The sequence below is a fragment of the Apteryx mantelli genome, chromosome 2 (genome assembly GCF_036417845.1).
Source record: "Apteryx mantelli isolate bAptMan1 chromosome 2, bAptMan1.hap1, whole genome shotgun sequence".
Classification (NCBI taxonomy): Eukaryota; Metazoa; Chordata; class Aves; order Apterygiformes; family Apterygidae; genus Apteryx; species Apteryx mantelli.
Genome location: NC_089979.1, coordinates 165512084 through 165534584, shown reverse-complemented (window position 1 = coordinate 165534584; position 22501 = coordinate 165512084). Strand labels below are relative to the sequence as shown.

Below are 22501 nucleotides of genomic sequence, written 5' to 3'. Positions count from 1 at the left end.
CTTGAATGACAGTTTTCCTAATCACTTCTCAATGTGTTGGCTTAGGACTGCAGACAGAGTCTTTTGCTAAGAGTCTTTTGCTGCACAAATGAATTGCAGTCCACTTTGAATGGTCAATGGAACACACTGTTATTTAGTTAGTGTTGCAGGCCCCAAAACTGCTCCATCAGAGTGGTCAGCCAAAGAAGTGAAAAAGTATGTGTAACAAGAATGTGTTAGTTACATTTAGTATAATTTAATTATAACATTAACTAGCCTGAGATAGATTGAAGACTGCAGAGAGGAGGAGGAAATGTGAAGTAAGGGGTGACCGTAAAGCCTCTGACTGAATAGCAGAAATTCATTGAGCATCAGCTCTAACAACATGCAGGAATGACACTGAACTCAAGAAACAGCATGAGAACCTGACCTCCCCTGTTAGAATGTGTTAGATCTGGATTAAATCTCATTTACTCACAGCTTAGCCTATTTGTAATAAATTAATTTAATGTAGCCTGAAGTTACTGATAATGAAGTCCTATGCTGGGTAATGTAGCTGGTAACTATTTGCTCTCTGCAGAGTCGTGGTAAGCCGTCACTGCTATTCACACGCACTCTAGGGGTTTCCTCCTTTAAGGCCCAACTAGTGACTGGTCTTAAAGTATCCCCTCCATCAGTAGACCTGATCCATGAGTGACAGTTCATTTCAGCTGGTGTACAGCAGTAGTATCTAATAACTGTGGAGCTGGAGCTTCAGACATCTCCTTTGTATGTGTTGCAGCTGCTGCCTGCAGAGAGGCTGAAGAGGACAAGACCAGATGCAAGCTGTGTTCTTCTCCTGCTGGCTTTGATCAGCAAAGTGACAGCTTGGACTGTCCCACCACAGTGCTTGCGTCCCAGGTGAGCTGCCTTGGGGTGGCTAGGGAAGCCCGTGAACGCTCCCTCTAGAACTGGGACAGTCAGGAAGAGTCTCCAGCCAGCTACACGCAAGCCAGGAGGTTCAAAGAGAGTGAGGAAGACTGGAAAACTGCAGACAAGAGTGTTCATTTATGGTCTGGAGACTTAAAAATAATCATTGGAAAGGGTATGAACTCTCATGTTTCAAGACAAGCTCTAAGCATGGAGCGGTGGGGAGGGGAAGTGAGAAAGGTATGAACTTGTGCATGAGGAAATGTTGCTTCTTCCTGGGTTCTTGCTCCTCTTGTTGAAGCATCTCCATCTCCAGTGTAAAGGAGAGGCTGAGGGCTGGTCTCATGCAGCTGCTGTTTTTCTGGGCTGACTGTCACAGCCCTGAGGCCATTCAGAGGCCTTAATGGCCCTGACCAGCCTCACTTGGGCCCCCCCCCACACACACTGTCCATGGACCCTGGGGCCCCATTTCAGTTCAACCCTGGCCTGAGCTATGCTGTAGATGTGCTGGTCTCCAGCCTCTGCCTCCTGGATGGATCTTGGATCTATGCTCTAGGTAGCTTGTTTCCTGGATGAACTCCTTGTACATACGTTGCAGTCTTGTTTCCAGCCCTGTCATTGACCATGACTTCTTTTGCTTGCAACTGGTTTTGCTTGCAACTGGTCCCTGGTTGGACTCTGGACCTGCTTCATCACTTGCCGTGTCTGGGGCTGTGATCAGTCCCAGTAAGCAGTAAGCACTCCCCCTTCTCTCCAGCTCAGGGGATCTGAGCAGTGAATCAGCACTGTTTGGTTTTGTTGCTTTTTCTTCTAAAATTTAATTCATTTTATACTTCAATTCATTTAAGTGAAGCTGATCTTAAACTGCAAAACCCTCTAAACAGCCACTTGTATGCCTGCTTCTGTTCTCCACTAAGTACTGAAGTGTCATCAGAAGTCAAAGAGCTTGTGATGAATTTCCTTGGATGGACCACCCAAAATCAAGTCGCTCCCCATACACACAAAACAACCTTTTGGGTATAATGCGAAAGATGGGAAAACAGGTCATAGATCAGTGTCCGTAACTGCGGGGAGCAATATCTTAGAGGCACAACTGGGGCACAGATGATCTCTCTGGGACTTCCCTCCCGTCCATAAAGTGGTTTATGGTACAAATCACTCCCATCTATAAATGTTCCCTGTAACTTGACTCTATTAAAGCCCAGCGGAACAGGAGAGGGGGAACTCCTATTCCATGAGAGACCCACAGAGGCTCATCCATTGCTTTCTAAGCCAATGGTGCTCTGAAAGTTCTGTTTCACGTCATTACAAATTCATGAATTCTTCCAGCTAACAGGAAAGGGGGAAAAGAGGACAAATAATTGTAAAGCCAGCAAAATTCTTTCTAAAGTTTTTAAATCTTTTTACTTTAAAAATGAATGCAAGCATCAAATTTTCTAGGTTTGGAGGAGATTTTTTTGGTTAATCTTTGCATTAGAAGGAGTCAAACCTATCCTAAAACAAAATGCTTCATTCTGAGGTGAAAGTAAAAGATTTTGAAAAGAGTTTTTTAGGCTTTTTGTTTGTTTTCCAGGGAAAGAAGTAGAAAAAAATGTTTTTTAAAGTTTACCTGGAAAAAACTCTTGGTTTGGACAGTAGATCAAACACGACCACATATTCATACAGGTCTACTTGAAATAAAGGACTCTTGAGATTTCCTAAGTGCTGAATTTAAACAGATGAATTAATAAGGTTGATAAGTGTTTTGAATGGAAATACTAATGTGCATGTTCCTGAGAGTGCAACAGCAAGAGAAAGGATAGTGGATACGACCAGGAATGCTGCATTCCCATGGTTGGCTGTGACCAGAGGAGAGGTCAGAACTGAAGGAGGCAGTAACACAAGCACTCTCTCCCTCTCACCCCTCAGTGCCCCCCCTCCCAAAAAAAAGCTTTTAAATTGTCAAAAGTATTGTGACTTTTAAGCAAAATGAAGCAGAGACAGGGACAGAGAGGATATATGACCCTCTGGAAGCCACATGATAACTTGATGCCAGAGTTCAGAGCTGAACCCAAGAGTCCTGATGCCTAGCTGTTTGACACTTTCCACAGCAAGGTCCAGTTCCTACTCTTCATTCTAGCTAGGTCAGTTCCAGAACTTCCTCCAAAAAAGACAGCTCTGAATATGCTTTTTCTCCAGCTTTGGCACTGAGGTCCAATTCTATTTCAAGCCTTGACCAGCAAGTTACAGTGTGGTGGTTTGAAAAAAGTAGAAGCATCATGAAGAGAATGCTAAAAATGAAAACCACACCAGGAATTGAAATGAGGAAGGGGAAGTGAGAGCAGCCTCCCCACTAATTAAATCTCTGTGAAGCTGAATAAAGACAAAAATAAATAAATGCTGTCTGGAAACATGGGTAGCAACTCATTCTTTGGCAACAAATCACCCAGCTCTACATATCAGCCTGCTCTCCTGAGAAAAGCCAGAAGCCAAGAACATGGCCATGTAGCCTCCAAATCCTCCAGACATCCACCCATGTCAGTACACCCCATGTGGAAAGAAGAAGGAGGAGAGCATATGAAGGACACTCCACTACCAAAGCCAGTGGGGCAGGCATGAAGGAGACGAGAAAAACCTGAGTGTGGTGAGAAGCTACCCTCTACCAAGTTCTGAAGACACCCAAGCACACCAGTGTGATACATGTTGGAACTGCTTCTTGAAGAAGAATAGCCTCATGGCCCAGCAAGGAAGGTCCAGAGGCATCCACAAGAGTGGAAGGAGACACAACTGGAGGAGCACAGCCCACCAGAGGCCTCAGCGCCCAGAGAGACACAACAGGACCGAGGGGAGGCCAAAGACATCTCTTGCAAGGAAGATGACAGCAAGGCTGAGGGCTCACTGTCCCTGGGTCAGGGAGATCCATGCCAAGGATGGGCCTTATGAGGCCTTCGTTGTGGTGTACCAGGTGGTGCACGTCACTTTATAAGAGTGGGCTAAAAACCTGCCCTAAATATTGGCCCAGGCTGCTCATCTTTGCCAAAGACCGTGCCTTCTCCTCTCCATGGTCACTGTGTGGGTGGCCATGGTGAACACAGACATACAGGCCACACAAGGTCCCCATTGGCAGCCACAGACTCAGAGTGGTAAAAACCAGTACAATGGTGGGTGTTTACCCTGCCTCCCTTCAGATCTTGAACCATGCTTCCAGATTTCCTAAATTCCCCTCTTCCATCTGCTGCCAAAAGAGAGAGGAAAAAGCTCTTTGAGAAGTGATCCAGAGCATCTCACTAAGGTTTTAACTCCGAATCAGCTTCTGGAGAAACACATCCCTCTCCATGGACCAGAGGAGGACCCAAAGGCTCAGCCTTGGCTCTCCAGCTTGGAGCATCATAACCTCTGGGCCTCTTCTAGTCCATGGGTGGAGACAAGCACCACCATGGGGCACTTCTGAAATGAAAGAGTGACTGACCCTCCAGACATGCCTTTCTCTCTGCATTTTTGGGCAAATCCCAGGTGACCAGGCAGACTGAGTAACCCCTTGCCATGTAGAGCAGGGACCAGACTGGCCACCAAGTCCTGCACAGTATTGAGCACAGATAGAAGCCATTTGCACTGACCAAGAGTAACAAAAAATTCCTACCCTTGCCCAGGATCCAGCAGAATCAGTCAGGCCCATCTGTATTTTTACTGTTATATTTTTTTTCTTGCGCTTGTAATAAAAAACAAGGGCATCTTGATCTGTACCTTATTTCCAGTGACAAAGTTGACAGTCTGGAAGAAAGCTGTTCCCAGATCAAAGCCAGATGCAGTGTCCCCAGCCCTTGTGTCCCTCCAGCAATGTAGCTGTGTCCTTGCTGCCCAGTTGTGTGGTAGGTAGCCCTTAACTCTTCCTTTGCTCTTCCATCCTATCCCATCCTAGGATGTCTTTACCTGGCCCAGACCATCCGTAACATTTGCTTGGTAAAAAGCATTAGAAACTTGACTGTATCCAGAAAAAAAACTCTGAAAACCCTGGGGTTTTCTTGGATCTGATTTAAGCCACTAGTCTGGGAGCCCAGAAGACTATAAAAAGCTCTGATCCACCCCTGGTTATTTAGACTTGATTAAGCAAAAAAATCTGTGCTTTGATACAGGGAGCAGTTTATACCCACCACTAACTCAAACATCTGTCCCTGTTTTGACTGTCAGTGGCCTGTACATCTGGACTTACAGAAAAGCTGCATGAAGGCAGGCAAAGCTGCTGTTCTTATAAAAGCATCTTGCTCTGGCTTGGGTTATTACTGCTTTTCTCTGCCTCTGCTCCCCACCATGCCAGCAAGCAAAAATGGTCTGGTGTCATATACAGCAAAAGAAATGAGAGCAGATCTTAAGAGTCTGAGGTGGGAGAGATGGAAAAGAAGATTCAGATGGAAAAGCTCTTAAAGGATTTTTTTTTTTTTTAGGGTGCTTTCCACCAAGTCATCCAGCTAAATGACTCATCCTGCTACCACAGTTTCTTAGTCCCATTCAAGGGAGCGCGTGCACAGATGGTGGCAGGAGTTGGCAGGGAGCAGGACCCCACCTCTCGAAGGCACCTACCTGCTAAACTAGCACAACAGCAGCATGAAGAGATGATGTCTCCAAAACTGGTCCTTGCCAGGAAAACTTGTCAGCTAAGTGACTGGATATCACACTCCTGTGGACAAGAGAGGTGATTTGCTGGCCAAGGCATTAGACCACAGACATCAGAGACTTCTGGTTCTCCTTTGCCTGAGGCTTCCCTTTTGACTAGCCAAGTAGTTTAATTGGCCCATTTCACCTTACTTCCTTAACTAAAAAAAAAAAAAAAAATTTACTTTGCCCTGCTTTTTGTCTATCCTCTCTGTTTTGTACCTGGAAGAATAGAAACAAAGAGACTATGTTATTCATATTCATGGTCACTCACAAAGTCAGCTGTGAGCCAGGAATATGATGTAGGGTGATCAAGAGGACCCAATTTCCTACCTAAAGAGTTGAGAAAAACTAGAGCTGTTTTTTCCACATTTTCAAAAAGGGGACAATGATAACTTTTTCTTTCTGAGGATATTAAGTCACTGTAAAGGCCAGAAATAAGAAATTTATGGCATTTTAGGCCAATTTTAGAGATGGAGAAACTGAGGAAAACTTCGGATCACATAAAATCCCACATTCAACCTGTATCAGACGCACACCCTCATCTTTCCCTTCTGATTCCCCATGTCATGCTTTGAAACATTTGTGGACTCATTTCATCCGAATAACATCAGAAGATGTCAGTTTGGTTTCTAAGTGACTTCTGAGAGTGCATACTCAAAATCAGAAAACACGAAGAACACAAAACATGCAACCACCAATACATGGTGAACTCCTTTTTTTACAGTAATTTTCCATTAAAAAACATATTTATTTTTAAAAAGAAGTCCTAATTCTGAAAGTACGTCCCCCAAAACACTTTAACTCTGCTCCCTGAGGTACTTTCTAGTGACAAACAGCCAAGCCACTTGGCTGTGTCCATATGAGTAAATCAAACAAAGCAAGGACAGTTCTCTGGCCCTGAGGGCACTGGCCTGGCTTGCATCCATATGCTAAACTCAGTGCAGGTGGCCTCATCCAGCCTGCACATGGGGACTCATCCTCAGACCCAGCCAGGTCCAGACATCGTCTCAGGCTAAATGTGTCAGGTAATGACCAAGAGTTGAGGCGCTCGTGCTCCTGTGCCCAGGAACATGCTTTGGTTTTCCATTGCCCCAGATTAGAAATGCCCAGCAGCCACCAAATGCTCTGGGACCTGCTACATGACCCAGATTGTCAGGGGCAAACATTTATTGTGGGCTTCTGCAGGCATCAGTGTTCCTGGTCATAACCAGGACCCAATCTAACCAGCCTGCTAACTGCTACAAAATGTCCCACAACAAGCAGTCCAAACCTCCAAGAATTGGGCACTCTCAATACGATTCACAGCCACTTTGAGGAAACAATTTCCTTGGACTAACTGCCTGGAGACCCTTTCAGTGTGTCTAGCAGAGGGTGCAGACATGGGCTCTGCCACCACCTCACCAAATGTCCCCTTTCAAGTCGTCTCACTTCATTTCTCATTTGCAAGTGCTTTGAAATCCACGCACAGAAAGGACTGTAGAAGAAGTGGGTATGATTGTTTCCCCTGCTCACACAACTCTAATGGTGTTGGCACAAACAGAGGGTGAAAGGACACGCACTGAGGGCTCAGAGATACCCTTTCAGTGGGGACTTCTCATGCAAAGCAGCCACCTAAAAATAGTAATAAAAAAAGAGAACTAATGTAAATCAAAAGCTATTTCCAGCCCACTGCAGCGTGAGCACCGCATTTCCCTAAAACGGCACGCGGCCACCAGAATAAGGCGATCTCCGAAGCGAAAGGGTGAGCAGCATCCCTACGCAGGACTACAGCTCCCAGGAGCCTGCAGCCCAGGCAGCGTGCGTGAGGACCGGAGCCGGGCAGCCGAGCAGAGGTAACTGCAGGGATGTAACGTTGGTGGGGGATCCTTGCACCGATGCCCGGGAGGTTTTTTCAGGCTGCTTTTTCCCACTCCTAAGCCCCTTCCCTCCCTGACCCAGCTTCTCTTTCTCTGTCTCTCCTCCCCCGGTTGTTTTTACATCACTGACACAGACTTCCTGTGAGTCAGCACCAAGCGGACATAAGAGAAGTAAGTGGAAGAAGATGAGCTCAAAGTGGGTAGAAATAAGAAAATTTGGCCAGTGACACTTGGACAGTTTCAGAGCTGCGATTGCTGAGGGAGATGGGAGACAGGTCAGTACGTGGCTGAGCTGGGATGTCCGTGGACAGCATGGGGAGGCGCAGGGCTGAACTTCTCCATGGCATTTGCATGTGTCCTGCAGGAAATGGCTGGAAGTTTGGGTCACTGTTGTGAAACCAGGAGTGTTTGCAAAAGTTGGCTTTGGGGGAGCAAACTTTCCTGGCTGGATAAATCTCCTTGCTTGTCTTTCTCAGGCTGAATCCTGCCTGATAGATTTTGCTCACTCCCCTGGCTGGAGGTGACCTGCGAAGTTAGAGGTATAGCTGACTCTGCTTGGCACAGGAGCACAAAGCACTGGCACTAAATTAGGCTTTGCTAAATGCAGAGAATAGGAACAGCAGTGCAAGCACAGAAAGGGGTGTTCATCCTTGAAAAACTGCCCTAAAAACAATGCTTCTGGGACATCTGTCCTGCCCGGCAAGTGTCTGCAGGAGTGATGGAGGCACAGGCAGGAATGAGTTAATTACTTGTGTGCATGCATATGTATGTGTGTGTGTGTGTGTGTGTGCATGCGCATGTGTATGGGGGTTATTCCTGGCGAAAGGCAGCGGAGCAACAGCTGGGGTGCTGAGAACGGGTGCTCACATCAGTGTGTTTCACAAATGACATTCAGGCTGCTTGCCTGAAATGCAGCCACCTCTGGGGCAGAAAGGAAAACCAGTCAAGCGCGCAAAACAGCTGGGAGAGAAGCTTGCCTGGGGCCATCTCTGGGCTCAGAAAAGTATCTGGGGATTCCTGTCTTCACAGAAAGGAAAGCAGCTTCCATTTCTCAGTCTAACTGAAGGTCCCTGAGGGAACAACGCGCACTGCAGCCATTATTTAGCCAGGCAGCGCTGGGAGCGCAGCCCTGGGGTGCCTGGCAAGTTGCTAGAGGTGTTGCAAATGCCCTGGCAGCCAGGCAGGGTAGCCAGATCAGGGCCCTCTTTGACCAGCCGAGGGACAGAGCAGGCGCTTCTCAGGACCTCTTGTCCCTTCAGGGTGCTCAGGAGTAGGGGGAGGCCAGGATTTTGGCCCAGAGACCGGCTGGTCCAGGCCACCAGCAAGGACCACCTTCTCAAGAGCTGCCCCCAAGTGAGTTCCTGGGGTCGTAAGTGCCGGGATCCCCATGTTCCCCTCTTTGGTTCACCTAAGAGGAAAACCTATGGCAAACGAGGCCATTCTCCAGCTCAAGTGTTAGTGCCCTGGGCTTTTCACAAGGGTGAGTCACTAATGCTGGTGGCGTTGTTGTGTCCTTCGTGGATCAGGCACAAAAGCTCACTGATAGATTGAAGCCTGCACTAGGGCAAAACTGGACTTTTGGCAAGCCACTACATGGCGAGGAGAAGGGGGAGAAGGAGTTGGCTCCTTGCTGTCCTCCCAGACGCCAATAGGAGGTCTCTGTCCCTTCAAGCATCCTCCCAGTTTCCAGTCCCAGCAGCCTTGCACACGTTCTGGGGTCTGCCCCTGTGTTGCACTGGGAAGTGAGGATGTCGGTGTGAGTTTCGCTTCTCCCTCTGGCTGGTCTGGCTGCAGCTGTGACCCAGATGTCACTGTCCCCTTGCTGAGGCAGATGTGACACCGCCGAGTGGTTTATTTCCCCTTTGCCTCTGTGCAAAGGGCAGAGGACGAGACCCCCCTCTGCAGAGTGATTGAGAGGGGCCAAGAGAGGAGCTAATCAGCAAGATGGCAACATAGTGCAGAGACCTGAGTGGAGTCCAGCCTGTTTGGACAGGGCACAAAATCTCTCAAGAAATGCATAGACACACACGAAGGGATGTAAACCCCGAGAGAGAGGCACAGCCAGATGAGCCTCAGATCATACTTGGGTCGTTTGGTTTCACAGCTGTGAGATTTCGTTGCTGCCTGAGAGCCGTGGAGCATGACGTCATGGGTCCCAGAGACAAGCAGCTATTTGCTTGTCCCCAAAATTTCCCCTTACGGAGCTGTGGGAGGCCCCTTCTCTGCCTGCAACCAAAGGAGGCGTAGCTGATCTTAGCGGCTGGTCTCAGCGAGGGACATGTCTGGCTCCATCTCACCCCTGGGCTGCTGGTGTCGTCCTGGCTCACTGCTTGGCTCTGCACACTCCCAGGGACATGCTGGTGTATCCTGGGCACGGGCTGTTAGACAGCAGTGTGGCACTGCCTCCCGTCCGCTCTGGAGATGGGTCTGGAGGTGACCCTAGCAGAGCTGTATTTACCTCTAGGAATGCTGATGACCGTGTGTCAGTGACTGCTGGATATGATCCTCAGCCTTTACCACCCCTTTGCAGAAAATGAGGAGTGCTAAAGCGGTGTCATGTCCTGTTCAGAGCTCAGCGCGGCAGGAACAGCTGCCAAAACACCAATTTCTTGTAATGAGGACTTGGAGATGCCGAGAAACTCCAGCCTGTGCCAGGCAATTCCAACAATCTCCCTCTATTCCTTATTAGATTTTACAGTCTCTTGTCCTTTAGTTTTACTATAATTAACCAAGTTTGTCTAGGCTTTTATTTATAATTTTATTTATAATTTTCTTCTTTTCATGACACCTTACCACATGCGTGGTTTGATTTTTCTTTTCCTGTTGGCCTTGACAATAGCCTCTGCCTTGCTCTCTTTTCAGGTTCAGGCCTCCTGAAAGGAAACATGGACTTTCATCTGAAGGAGAGTAATGAAAACTAGCACTGGCGCTTCCCCACAGTCACCAGCTCCAAGGAGCCCTGGCAGGCAGGGAAAGCTGGAAGCAATGGCCAGAAATACCCTCAGTGAGTCGTCTCCTAACGAACACCACCTGGGCCACAGCCTCTGAGGAGTGGCATGATGGAGCAGCCGGCCACGATGACTCTGGAGCTCTTGGAGGTAGACGATCATCTCGGCCAGCCCCAGGAGAAGCTGTATGCTTGTACGATCTGTGGGGACAGTTTTAATCACAAGGTTGTCCTGGCAAACCACCAAAAGTCCCACAAGGAGGAGATGGAGGCTGAAGGGTATGAGAAGGAGGGAAACACTGACCCAGTCGGGGAGCTGCAGGACCTAGAGGCCATCGGAGCCAGAGAGGAGGCCAAGGGGGAAGGCCATAGAGATCAGAGTGCTCAGAGGGATCCCGAGAGGAAGGAGAAGCCCCACGCCTGCAGTGAGTGCAAAAAGAGCTTCAAGATGAAAGTGGACCTTACCAAGCACCTCCGTACTCACACGGGTGAGAGGCCGTTCCCCTGCACCGAATGTGGCAAGAGGTTCATCACCAAATCGCAGCTCAAGGAGCACCAGAGGATCCACACGGGGGAGCGGCCGTACAAGTGTCTGGACTGTGGGAAGAGCTTCACCCAGAAGTCGCAGCTCATCGTGCACTGCCGGATCCACACGGGCGAGAAGCCCTACCAGTGCAGCAGCTGCCAGAAGAGCTTTGTGGACAAGTCACGGCTGGTGGCCCACCACCGAATCCACACAGGTGACCGCCCCTTCAAGTGCGGGGTGTGCAGCCGCGGCTTCCGGCAGAAGATCACCCTCATCAAGCACCAGCGGGTCCACAGCACCGAGGGAGCCCGGCGGGATGCCGCCAGGGTCGTCGTGGCCGAATCCACGCCGGCAGGGGAGAAGATCTTCCGCTGCGGTGCCTGCGGGAAGGAGTTCAAGAAGAAGTCGGTGCTGGTGACCCACCAGAGGATCCACACCGGGGAGGAGCCCTACGCCTGTGCCACATGCGGCAGGCGCTTCCGCCAGAAGATCCACCTCGCCCGCCACCAGCGGACCCACGAGCGGCCCGCGGCCCACGTCTGCGGGGCCTGCGGGGACCGCTTCGGCAGCAAGGGGGAGATGCTGCGGCACCGCCAGGGCCGCCATCCCCGCCAGGCCCCCCACACCTGCGCCGCCTGCGGGAAGCGCTTCAGCCAGAAGGTCGGGCTCACGGCCCACCGACGCGTGCACGAGCGGGGGCCGGGAGCCGCCGGCGGGGGCGGCAAGCCCCTCGGGGCGGCCCACGCCTGCGGGCAGTGCGGCAAGACCTTCGCCAAGAAAGGCAACCTGGCCAACCACCAGCGGGCCCACGCCGAGGGCCGGGGCCACCACCACCGCTGCGGGTCCTGCGGCAAGGGCTTTGCCCGGCGGGGAGAGCTGGCGAAGCACCAGCGCGTCCACACCGGCGAGAAGCCCTACGGGTGCGGGCAGTGCGCCAAGCGCTTCGCCCAGCGCACCCAGCTGGTCGCCCACCAGCGCGTCCACACCGGCGAGCGGCCCTACCCCTGCGGCGACTGCGGCAAGCGCTTCGGCGACAAGTCCCGCCTCGCCGTCCACCGCCGCGTCCACACCGGCGAGCGCCCCTTCCCCTGCGCCACCTGCGGCAAGGGTTTCCGCCAGAAGGTCGCCCTGGCCAAGCACCGCCGCGTCCACGAGCGGGGCCGGGACGAGGCCGGCGGTGAGGGCGAGGGGCGGCCGAACCCGGCCGGACCCCGGCGGCGGCGCCCCGGCAGCGAGCGGCCCTTCGCCTGCGGCGAGTGTGGCAAGGGCTTTGCCCAGAAGGCCCAGCTGGCCGTGCACCGCCGCGTCCACACCGGCGAGCGCCCCTTCCCCTGCGCCGACTGCCCCAAGGCCTTCAGCGACAAGTCCCGCCTGGTGGTCCACCGCCGCACCCACACCGGCGAGCGCCCCTTCCCCTGCGCTGCCTGCGGCCGGGCCTTCACCCAGAAAGTGGCCCTCACCACCCACCAGCGGGTGCACACGCGGGAGCACCGGCCCCCGCCAGCACCCGGACCCCCGGGCGAGGAGTGGCCCTTCCCCTGCGCCGTCTGCGGGAGAGGCTTCCGCAAGGAGATCGCCCTCATCACCCACCAGCGGGTCCACACCAAGTACGAGCCCAACCGCTGTGGCAAGTGCGGCCAGGTCTTCCCCAACCGGGCCCAGCTCCGGCTCCACCAGCCCTCTCATGCTGAGGACCGGCCCTTCAAGTGCACCACATGCGGGAAGGACTTCAAGAGGAAGGAGATCTTGGTCATCCACCAACGGGTCCACACAGGAGAGGCACCCTTCCAGTGCCCTCAGTGTGGCAAAAGCTTCTCGCAGAAGGCCAACCTCATGAAGCACCAGCTCACCCACACCCGCAGGGGCCCGTTCATCTGCTCTGAGTGTGGGCAAAGCTACACCACCATCGGCCACTTCAAGAGGCACCAGAGGAACCACCTCAAGAAGCAAAGCCCACCTGGCAAGGGAGAAGAGCCCCTCGAGGACCTGACAACTGGACATGTGCCACCGGATCCTGCAGGTGACCACAGTGGCCTCGTCATTGTGGTGAAGACAGAGGTTGATGCTGATGACTATGAGGTCCTGCAGGTACCCTGATGGAGGCAATCAAGGTTTGCACCTGCTCCTTTGGGGACAGGGATGCTGCATCCCCCCTCAGCCCATGTTCCCATGCTCCCCTGGGAGCAGCCAGGACATCTCACGGTGTTCGGTGGAGATCAGGAGTGAAAACACCTGCTAGGATCTGGACTTCAGCATTTAGAGAAACCCTGAATAAAGCCTCCATCAAAACTGGCTTAAAAATGTGAGAATTTGGTATGGGGGGGTATATATATGTATTTTGGCTTATTTTTGATTTTTGATTTAAGAGTCACCTTTACAAGGGTGGTGGGGTTTTTTTATTTTTTTTATTGTTTGGCTAACAGGAGGGCTGAGAAGCTCATTTTTTAAAGCAAGAAAATGAAATCTGTGATTTCGGATATATTTGCCTGACTCCAAGAACCGGAGCTTTAAAAAAACGTAACACCAAATACTGAGAGAATTGCCGTCTCCGACTTCCTGGCAGGAATCGGAGCAGATCAGTGTTGTACCTAGGCCTCCGGCTGCAGACACCAGCACCACAAAACAGCAGTCACCCAACCATGCTATAGGCACAAGCTCGCTGCAGGACAGTGTGGAGGTTGACCACCATGGGAGAATTGGACCGAGCTATACAGAAGGATATCATTACCAGTGGACTCAGGGATGGGGACCCTGCTGGCACCTGGGGAAGTCACACTGAAGTCATTTAACACTCCTTGTAGGGGGCAAATACCCACCCAACGTGGGCCAGTTTGCAGACCCAGAGCCTCAGAATAAGCACCAGCTCAAAGCTGACACAGGGTTTATTTCAAACTGTTGTCGTTCCCAAAGAACCTGCTTTAAAATAAACTCATGCGTGGCTTGATTGTAAGCGGTAATCCCCAGGCACATTTGAACAAAACTGAGGACATCTGTTGCACAGCCACAGCTTTAGAGCAGTGTTCATGAGGTCCTAGACCTGTTTCTTACACTGGTCAAATATTCTTGGTTGCTATGACATGAAGTGTCTCCTAAACCTGGTGAAATGCCAGGGAAATCCAATGCAAGCCATTTCAGCTCTTTAGCATCTGCAGGACATGGCTAACATCACCCAGGGGCACCACCAGCTCTGGGCGTCCCACAGTCCTGCTGCAGCATCCGCCAGTTGGTGCACTGAGGCAGGGAGTGAAAATGAGACCACATACAGCTGTCTTCTGCATCTCACATTTACAGCCTTGACCATAGCGTGGCACCAGCAAAAGGTGTGTTAATTGCTCTTTCCCAGCAAGCTCACAGCCTCCCTCGTGGGGTCATTGTGCCCATGCAGCGAGCAGTGCCGCCCGTCCTCCCGTTTCCCGTGCTCTTCCAAAATGCTCCCTCCTTATCACCCAGGCTTGTCCTTGGAGGCCATGCCAAGGCAGCGAGGTGCAGCACTGTACCCACATGCACGTAGCTGCTGATTTGGACATGTCTCAGGAGCTCAGGAAGCCTCCTCACACCCTTAAAATCACCCAAGAATTTGCAAGATCAGGTTTTAAATCCCCATTCCTCTGGGGTGATTGCTCGTGCTGGATTCATTAAGAGCCCTGTGTTCCCTGCCCCACCATAGCCCCTGCTACTACAGGCCCCATCCCTTAAATTAATATCCTTCCATTACCCATGGCAAAGAGCTCTGTTGCCATGAAGTGATGACAGGAGCTGAAAGAAGTCTCAATATGCCACTATTAGCTTGCAAAAACCGGGCCAGTCTGTCTTCAAACCCTATGTGGTAACCCAATGAGCCAAATGGATAGTTAAACAAAATTAAAGGCCGTTTTTGGTTTTGGTCTTTTATCCCCAGTAAATCTCTTTTGATTTCAGAAATGTCCTTCAAGATATTTTTGCTTTTAATCAGTGTTTTTCAGCATTGGTTCACTGATGGTAAATTCAGCAGCCCTAAGTAAGTTGCCTGATAACAGACCATGATAACGGTACACTGAACTGTTACATGAAAAGCAAAGAATCACATAATTCACTGAAAAGCAGTCCGTGGTGGAAGACTGTTGTTTCCTGAAAGCTTTCTATCCTTTCAGGCTTGCTTTTTTTTGTGTAAAATGTTCTTGCTCCAGTAATCTTTGCACAGCTCTGCTCTGTTTCTGCAAGCTGAAGAGACACTGAGCTAGTGTGTAGGCTCAGTCCCTGGTACCCAGTTACCCCTCCTTGTCCCTTACTTGGGGATTTTCCCTCTGGAATTAGATGGCAGCGAGGAATAAATTATCCAGCCAGCCTTTTCTTTCCTAAGTGGTCCCAATTTCTTTAACTCGCATTATGCCTTACTAATAATCCCACTGTGTATAAATGAATTTGATTTGTGGATGACTTGAAATCGAGTACGTATATCACATGGCAAAACTTATGCCCCTGATTAAGTGAGTGGTTTTCCAACCGGGGGATTATGAGTGATGAGCAGTAGATGAAGCTACTAGAGCGCAGACACAAGAAGTAAAGACTTTGCCTATACATCCTTCAAATAAGACTCCAGGAAGACATATAATAGGGCATGAACATGGCCCATTTGAACTATCCTTTGGGAAAGAGAAGAACCATGTTTATGAATTCTGATTAAGCAATTTTCCATTAACTATCTAGGTTTGACTTCAGTGGGATTAATGCAGATGAATTCTTAGTCTTACCTGACATCAAGAATATATAACAATTTAGGAATATGTATACTTGTATATCAGTGGCTGTGGGTCCACAGTGCTCTGCAGACATCTGGGACTGGCTTTGTTTCACCTAAATCCATTAACAGCTTAGATACAAACATCTGAGCCAGTCACCTCAGTCTCCGTTTAAAATCAAAGAAGAGAAACAGGGACTTGAAGAGAGTGATTTATCTGCCCTAGTTGAGACATTCACTCTGGGATGAGAGTCCTAGGCTGTACCGACTGTACTGGCTTGATCTCCGCTGGCTGCAAAGGGGAGCCAGGGCAGACAGGCTCAGAGGAGACACCTGCCTTCGGTTCATGTGATTGTTAGTCCACACAAGCCAATTTGTACAGGGAAAGAGCTGCAGCTGTGGGGACACCAGAAGGTGACAATGTCAAACCCTGCTGACAGTGGCAGCTTTTCTTGATCTATCTAAAGCCACACAAGGAGAGAGGTGCCTCAAGGTGGATTGGCTCCCACCATGACACAGGTCCCATCTGTCCAGTAATGGCCCCAGCCATTGGCTTCCTGGGGGAATGAGCTGTTTCAGATACGGCATGTTTGTGGAAAGGCCAGGGTAATCCACACAGAGGGAGATGTTAATTTCCCATGTATATTTTTTAAAACTCTGTTTGTATTTATTGCCAGACAGAAGGTATCCGTGCAGGAGATGGAGGAACTAGCAAGAGGTGTGCACACCCACTTTAAAATCTCAACATATGATCCAATGTTCGTATTTGCTATTCTTCTCTAGGTTCCTTTTTACAAAGCAAAATAAATTACATTTTGCAATTTTCCCTTGTCCTTCTTTTTTCTTTTTTAAAATCACATACCAGCATACTTTTCCTGTATAGGATCCTCCTGTAAGAGATCCACCTCTTTCCTCTAGATTTTTTTTTTCTGTTTCCTGTGCTTTGCAGATGATTTTCCTCTATTTTTTTGAATAAAAAGAATAAAAAGAAGAAACTATGGGATGCACTCACTGCGGAAGTGTTCTGTGAGTGACAGGTTATCAAGCCTGGTTATCACAGCAGCACTGGGAAGCACCGCATCTGGGATTCAGCTTGCAGATTAAAACACCGGCTTTTAGGTGTGCACTTGTGAGCTCAGTGGCTGAGCTCCTGTGACAGTCGGTGGCAATCCAGTGCTCAGCTCAGTTGTTTACACATGGGCACCAAGTGCTTGAAGTAACATCTTTGCATTCAAGTCTGTTCTTACTTATGGTGTAAATCATCCTGAAAAACTCAGTATTAGTTATAATAGTGAGAGCTATGACAGATGAGAAAACTTTGTCTCTGTTTCCAAGTGTCTGGTGTATCCTGGTTCTCTCCTCCTCAGATTGCTACTTTTGTAAATGACCATGATTTTACAAGCAGATGATCATCGATGGGGAAGGAACAGCAGGACAGGAAAACGAGAAAGGCCTTTTTTGTTAGCTGTAATAAGCTCTCCAGGGACTGGCACAGTGCAAGGACTCCTAGGAACATGTTAGATCAGGTTGAACTCCCATGTTGCATCATAAGCGTCCTAAAACTGCACTTCTCTGTGCCAGCCCAGTGTTGTGTTTCCTGGGACATGACTGTGTTCTGGCTATGTTACAAGGTGACAGTTTTTTAAGAAGCAGGAGGTGGATGTGATGGAAAAGATGCTGAATGTTTATTTAACAAATTCTCTCTCATGCAATGACCTAAGACACTGGTCCCCAGGCTGTCCTGTTGCCTTCCTACGGCTTGCCACAGATCTTAATTTAGCTAACGAGGTGCTGAGAAATACTCTGCGCTTCGTGATGGCACGTGGGCTAGATGTTTGAGGACCTCTCTGAACTAGATCCAGGTCACTTGGTAATGCAATGGGATGTTTCGGTCCAACGTCTCTAAGTCATTTTTGGAGCTCTCCTCACCAGCCAGGTGAACTTCTGGATTGTTTGACCTCCACCTCCATCAATCCCCATTTTTGTTTTGCACCAAATAGCCGGTTAAGAGAGCAGGCTTGCTCCTTCCCTCCTACAGAGGAACATTTGTTATTCAGAACAAAATATTACGTTGCCATGTCATTTAATCAAGTCAAAATTCATAGGCAGCGTCTGTGCAGAAGATAAAATGTTTTGGGACAGTTTAGTCCTCTTCTTATCTGAGTGATTACGGTTATGTAAAGACTTTTCTTTCAAACATGGAGATGGAGTTTCATAAACGAGAGACCAAAATAGTGCCAAGTAGACAGTCATCTCTTCTTGATCACACTGGATTAGTACAACTAATCTGTAGGTATTAGTGACCAGCAGGGTTTTGCCTGGAGGATATAATATATTATTTATTATTTCATATCTGATCTCCCACAAGAGGCAGAAAATTCAATCGGTGAGCTTTTCTTTTCATTGTTATATTTTTGCAGATGGGTTTGCAGGATTTGGAAAATTACTGACGGGCTTCTCATCAGAGGGGAGAGAGATGACAAAGGGGAAACCAGACTGCTGCTTACATCTCCGTCTTCTGAAAATGGTGCAGTTAGGAACTGCCTGTAGGACGAATGCAAACAGTCTCAAGGCCTCAGCCAGGCTCTGCTGGGTTAGTGGAAGGGTATATATCCATCAGACGCTGAACTCAGCCTCACCACTTGGTTTTAGGGACCCATAAAGGCAACAATATTGCTATACACACCCGATACTGGAGGAAACTGCAGCTCAGAATTATAAAATTATTTACCTCTGAAAGGTTCAGGGATCCTTGTTCTCTGGCTCCTGTTCAGTGCTGCAACACCGAACCATGTAAATATCCCTTTTACTAACACGAGGCCCTTGAAGAAAGAGCAGAGCTTTGCTCTGTTCCTGAGATGAAAAGCAAAACGAAGAATACATGATAAGCTTTCTTTTCTTTGGCTTTTTGGAAACTGGTTCTGAGGATTCCTCAACCTTCTTATGAACAGTTATTCAGTAAAACTACCCCCCCCAAAGCAGCTGCATTTTCTTCTCCTTTTATAAATGAAGGCTTAGAAGCCTGGTGCGAACACAGAAGCAGCCTTTGTTTAACCTGATTACAAATCAATTGTCTTAAATGCTGCTCTTACCACTGCATCAATTAAAAGTGGGCAGAGATGCCTTCAGCTTATGTGAGTCAATCTTTGTGCTAAATGATGGGAAAACAGAAAACAGAAAACCAGCCATGACTTTGGTTCTTCCTTTGTCTCCCAAACGCTCCCTGGGTACTTCACAGATCAGACAGTGGCCGTCAGGAGATGCATAAGAAAGAGAAGAACAGCACAAATATACAGTGATCTCTCCTCTGAATACTTTCCATTTGTAGGTTATATTGAACGTGTCACCTGCCAGTTTTATTTAACGTTCCCTAGTTCTTGCATTAGCAGAGAACATGAGCTGTTATCTTCTACTCAACTCCTTCATGTACTTCCTAAAAGTGGGAATGACCTTTAGTGGCACATAAATCCAGAGCTAGAGCCCGCGAGACACTCACTCAGAAAGGACAAATTGGATTTGCCAGTGCTTTTCATTTTTTCGTGGCTTTGTGAAATGAATGAGCAATGTTCTCCCATCCACTTGCAGGGGAGATATCTGCAGATTACAGCAGAAAGCGGAGCGCTACATGATCGGCTGGGATATGAACATGGAAATGAGTGCAGCAGAGTGACGCAGAGTTAGATTGAGATTCAGCAGCCCCTGCTTATAAATACTTAACTCTCCCGAGCCGGCGCAGAGGGTGAATTGTGGGTCACAGCAAAGATAGGAATCAAAAAGGTTTAAGCTGAATTTCCAAAGTACATCTACTGGATCTCTCCTTGTTAGGACAAGCCCTTCGTGCTCAGCCTTCTTTATTAGCCTGTCGCGTTTGGGGATTTTTGCAATAAACAGGCTAGGCAAGGTTCGCCTCCATCCGCCGTGTCAATGCAGACGGCTGAACTCCTCTCTCTGGTGTTACCCTCCACCAGTGGGCAGAAACAGGCTATTTGGTGGTACCTGTTTACAATGTCCACTTAAGACTGAGGGAAATCGTGTCCCAAACTCCACCGATTAGAGGCTGCTCAGGAGGCTACAGCTATCCTTGCTGTAAACATTGCGTTTAATCAGATGGTTCCCCCCCACTCCAGGCTGTTCATGAGCTCACTGGGGAAATCCAAACTTCAGACTTACTCCCCAGCCTATGTGCAACTCTGAAAATGAATTACATTTCTAAGACGTTCTTGGGACAGCTGTCTCATTTAAATTAAAATCTGGGTGGCAATAGTGTTTTCAGCCATTGAATGAATAAAGAGCATTAGAGCAATGCCGTGCTGGAGATAAAAAGTTAAGAGCAAGAGTTAAAAAAGCAAGAGTTAAAAATAAACCACACAGTTTCAGTGTCTAAATTTCCCAGCACTTGCTATTTTCTGCCTGACAGCACCCTCTTCTGGGAGCGGGTGCTGCATGCTGACGGGTGCACCCTGTTCAGCAGCGTTCGACCTTGCACTGGCTGGCCAGGCCCGCACGCTGAGCGAGCAAAGGGCAGAGCCCTTGCAGGGTGAGTTTAAGAGTGGCAATAGACAGTCTCTTTCGAGCTATGGTTTTTGTAAACCCTGTCAAAGCAGACCGCGGATTGCTGGATGATCTAGTGCCAGTCAAAGTTACAGCACCCGGTTATTTGGCACCTGCTGGCAGATAGGTGCAGCTCCCAGCAACCAGGAATCAGCCAAAATACCAGTTTAGCCTGTCAGATAGCTACTCTGCATTGCCAGAGCACCAGGACGATCAGGGTGAAAAGAGCCGTGAAAGTCTTACTTAAACATGTCCTCAGACATGTCCCAGCTTTTTTATTTGTTTGCTTAAATTTTTGAGATACAGGTGAGTGAGCATCTTTTTTGCAAATCACGTACACATTAGTCAGGACAAGACCACACGTGTTTAGTGGGCTACATCTCACAGTGACACAGGCTATGAACTAAGGAAAGGCAATGAGAAGCTCTGCTTCCTCATGGTGCTGTGCAGGGCCCCGGGCAGCTGTCTCCTTGTCTCCAGTACTGCACAGTCGACATCTGTCTGGTAGAGCTCCAGATTTCATCTCCTCCAAAAACGTTCTCATCCTTTGCCCAGCTCTCTGAAGTGGCAGGAACACCTAATTTGTGGCCAGCGCTGGTCAGGTCTCCACTTGAACTAATTTAATAGTGCGGCTGATTCCAGGACTTATTTGTTTCTTAAACAACAAGATCTATAACTACAAACCACACATGGGGCTTACCTGCGTGGTTAAACACTCCCCTTTGAAGACAAGCAGAGAAGTCAAGATGCAATTTGCTGTCTAATTAGTTTCTGGTGATGGTTTCCCAGTCGTGCCTCCAAACTTGCATCTGTTCTTGCATTAAGGAAATTTTACTGCCACATTTGCTGACAGTGGTTATTAACTTCTGATGCTTATGATAGGGCATCGATTGCCGTGGGGCTGCTGGCAGATAGGAAAGACAAAGTGGGATTTAAGTCTGATGGCAAAACGATTTGTTGGTAGGTGTAGGGGATTTCTTCCTCCGGTGTTTGAGAAGGGCTGTGAGTCTATACACCATGCTGACACCGTGGGCTACGGGCTAAAGTTTGGACATGACTTTGAATGGAGCAGGATGTGGCTCATGAAGCGTGAGGGTTGGTGGCCTGCAAAGCACACCAGCCAGGAAACCCCGTCTGCCCAGCACTTCCCATCTCTCTCCCGCTGAAACGGGAGCAATGCAAAAATCTAGAGGGGTGTGTGTGAGAGTTAATTACCTTTTTCAAGAAAGCTGGAAGGATGGTAAGCAGCAGGGGACAGAGAGGAACTGCCCCCAGTCTCCAACCACTGCTCGAATTGCAATGGTGGACAGCAGGAATGTGTGGGAGTGACTGGGTCTGAGCTTGGGTTTTCTAGTCCATGTTTTCCTCCAAGTAAGAACTAGGCTTCATTAATTACATTTAGCTCTGTGCATCTCAGAGCATTTGCCAAAGATGGTAACTCTCCTTAACCCCAGCACAGGGGAAACTGAGGCTAAAAGAGCCTCCTAGCACAGATCCACGTCGATGACTTCCACCATCACTTCAAAGGTACCTGAGGCAACAGCATGGTGGGAGACACAAAAGCACAAGGATCCAGCAAGCATGGAAACGTGTGGTGAGGACAGGATCTGCCCACAGCCAAAGAAACACCCTGGCACATTCACCCCGCTTGAGGTCAACCTCCTCTTTCCATTAGACCCTTTTAAGTGCTCAACAGAACCATAAAACTGCCAAACTCAAGGATGCAGTTTGGGGAAGGAAGGAGGGAGGAAAAGGACATTTGAAAGCAGTGACAGTTCCAAATAAAGCAGTGCTTCTCGGCTAAATAAGATGAAGGGCTGCCCTCCACCTCTGCTGCTCTGCCTGGCCATGTCTGAATGTCTCCCATCACCACCAGCGTGAATTCATGCAAACAAGCCCAGCAAAACAAAACAAAGGAAACTGAATTACGGGGATGGATCCATTAGGTGAATCACCCCCCTCACTCCGAGTGCCTGTCTCCCCCCTCCCTCTCCAAAGCCCCTGAACCATCTACTCCTGCAGAGGTTTAAATGAAACTAAAGGAAATTACTCAGAAACATTCACTAGTTACTGTTTGCCTGCCAGTCTGGAGGAGGTAGCAGCAGCTAGTGCAGAGAAAGCAGTTTCCTGTCACGTAGATCAATCTGTTTTCCCTCATCCTCTTTTGTATTCCTTTTTTAAAAGCCTTTGCTTGTTGAATCTAAGACCAGCTTATGCAAGGGTCTAACAGCTAAAGCTGCTCTGAAGAGGCTTATGAACCTGCAGCTAACAGTGCCAGGAGAGGCAGATGTCTCTTCCACACCAGGGCCCAAGCCGACATCAGCCATCAGATTTACTTATCAGGGAACAACCAGCAAGTTCACACAGGTGAATTGCAACCTGCA

General features: G+C 49.0%; 1 protein-coding gene across 2 annotated transcripts; it reads left to right on the top strand.

Moving 5' to 3' along the window:
- Positions 1-7341: 7341 nt before the first annotated feature.
- Positions 7342-16389, top strand: LOC106493061 (zinc finger protein 271-like). 2 transcript variants are annotated; one of them, XM_067291996.1, is made up of 3 exons: positions 7342-7352; positions 10239-14169; positions 16244-16389. In XM_067291996.1, exon 2 carries the CDS (start codon positions 10433-10435, stop codon positions 12944-12946), a length of 2514 nt encoding a protein of 837 aa, XP_067148097.1. In that variant the 5' UTR covers positions 7342-7352; positions 10239-10432; the 3' UTR covers positions 12947-14169; positions 16244-16389. The 2 variants fall into 2 exon arrangements, with proteins under 2 accessions (XP_067148097.1, XP_067148096.1); XM_067291995.1 differs by lacking the exon at positions 7342-7352 and adding an exon at positions 7599-7651.
- The last annotated feature ends 6112 nt before the right edge of the window (positions 16390-22501 follow it).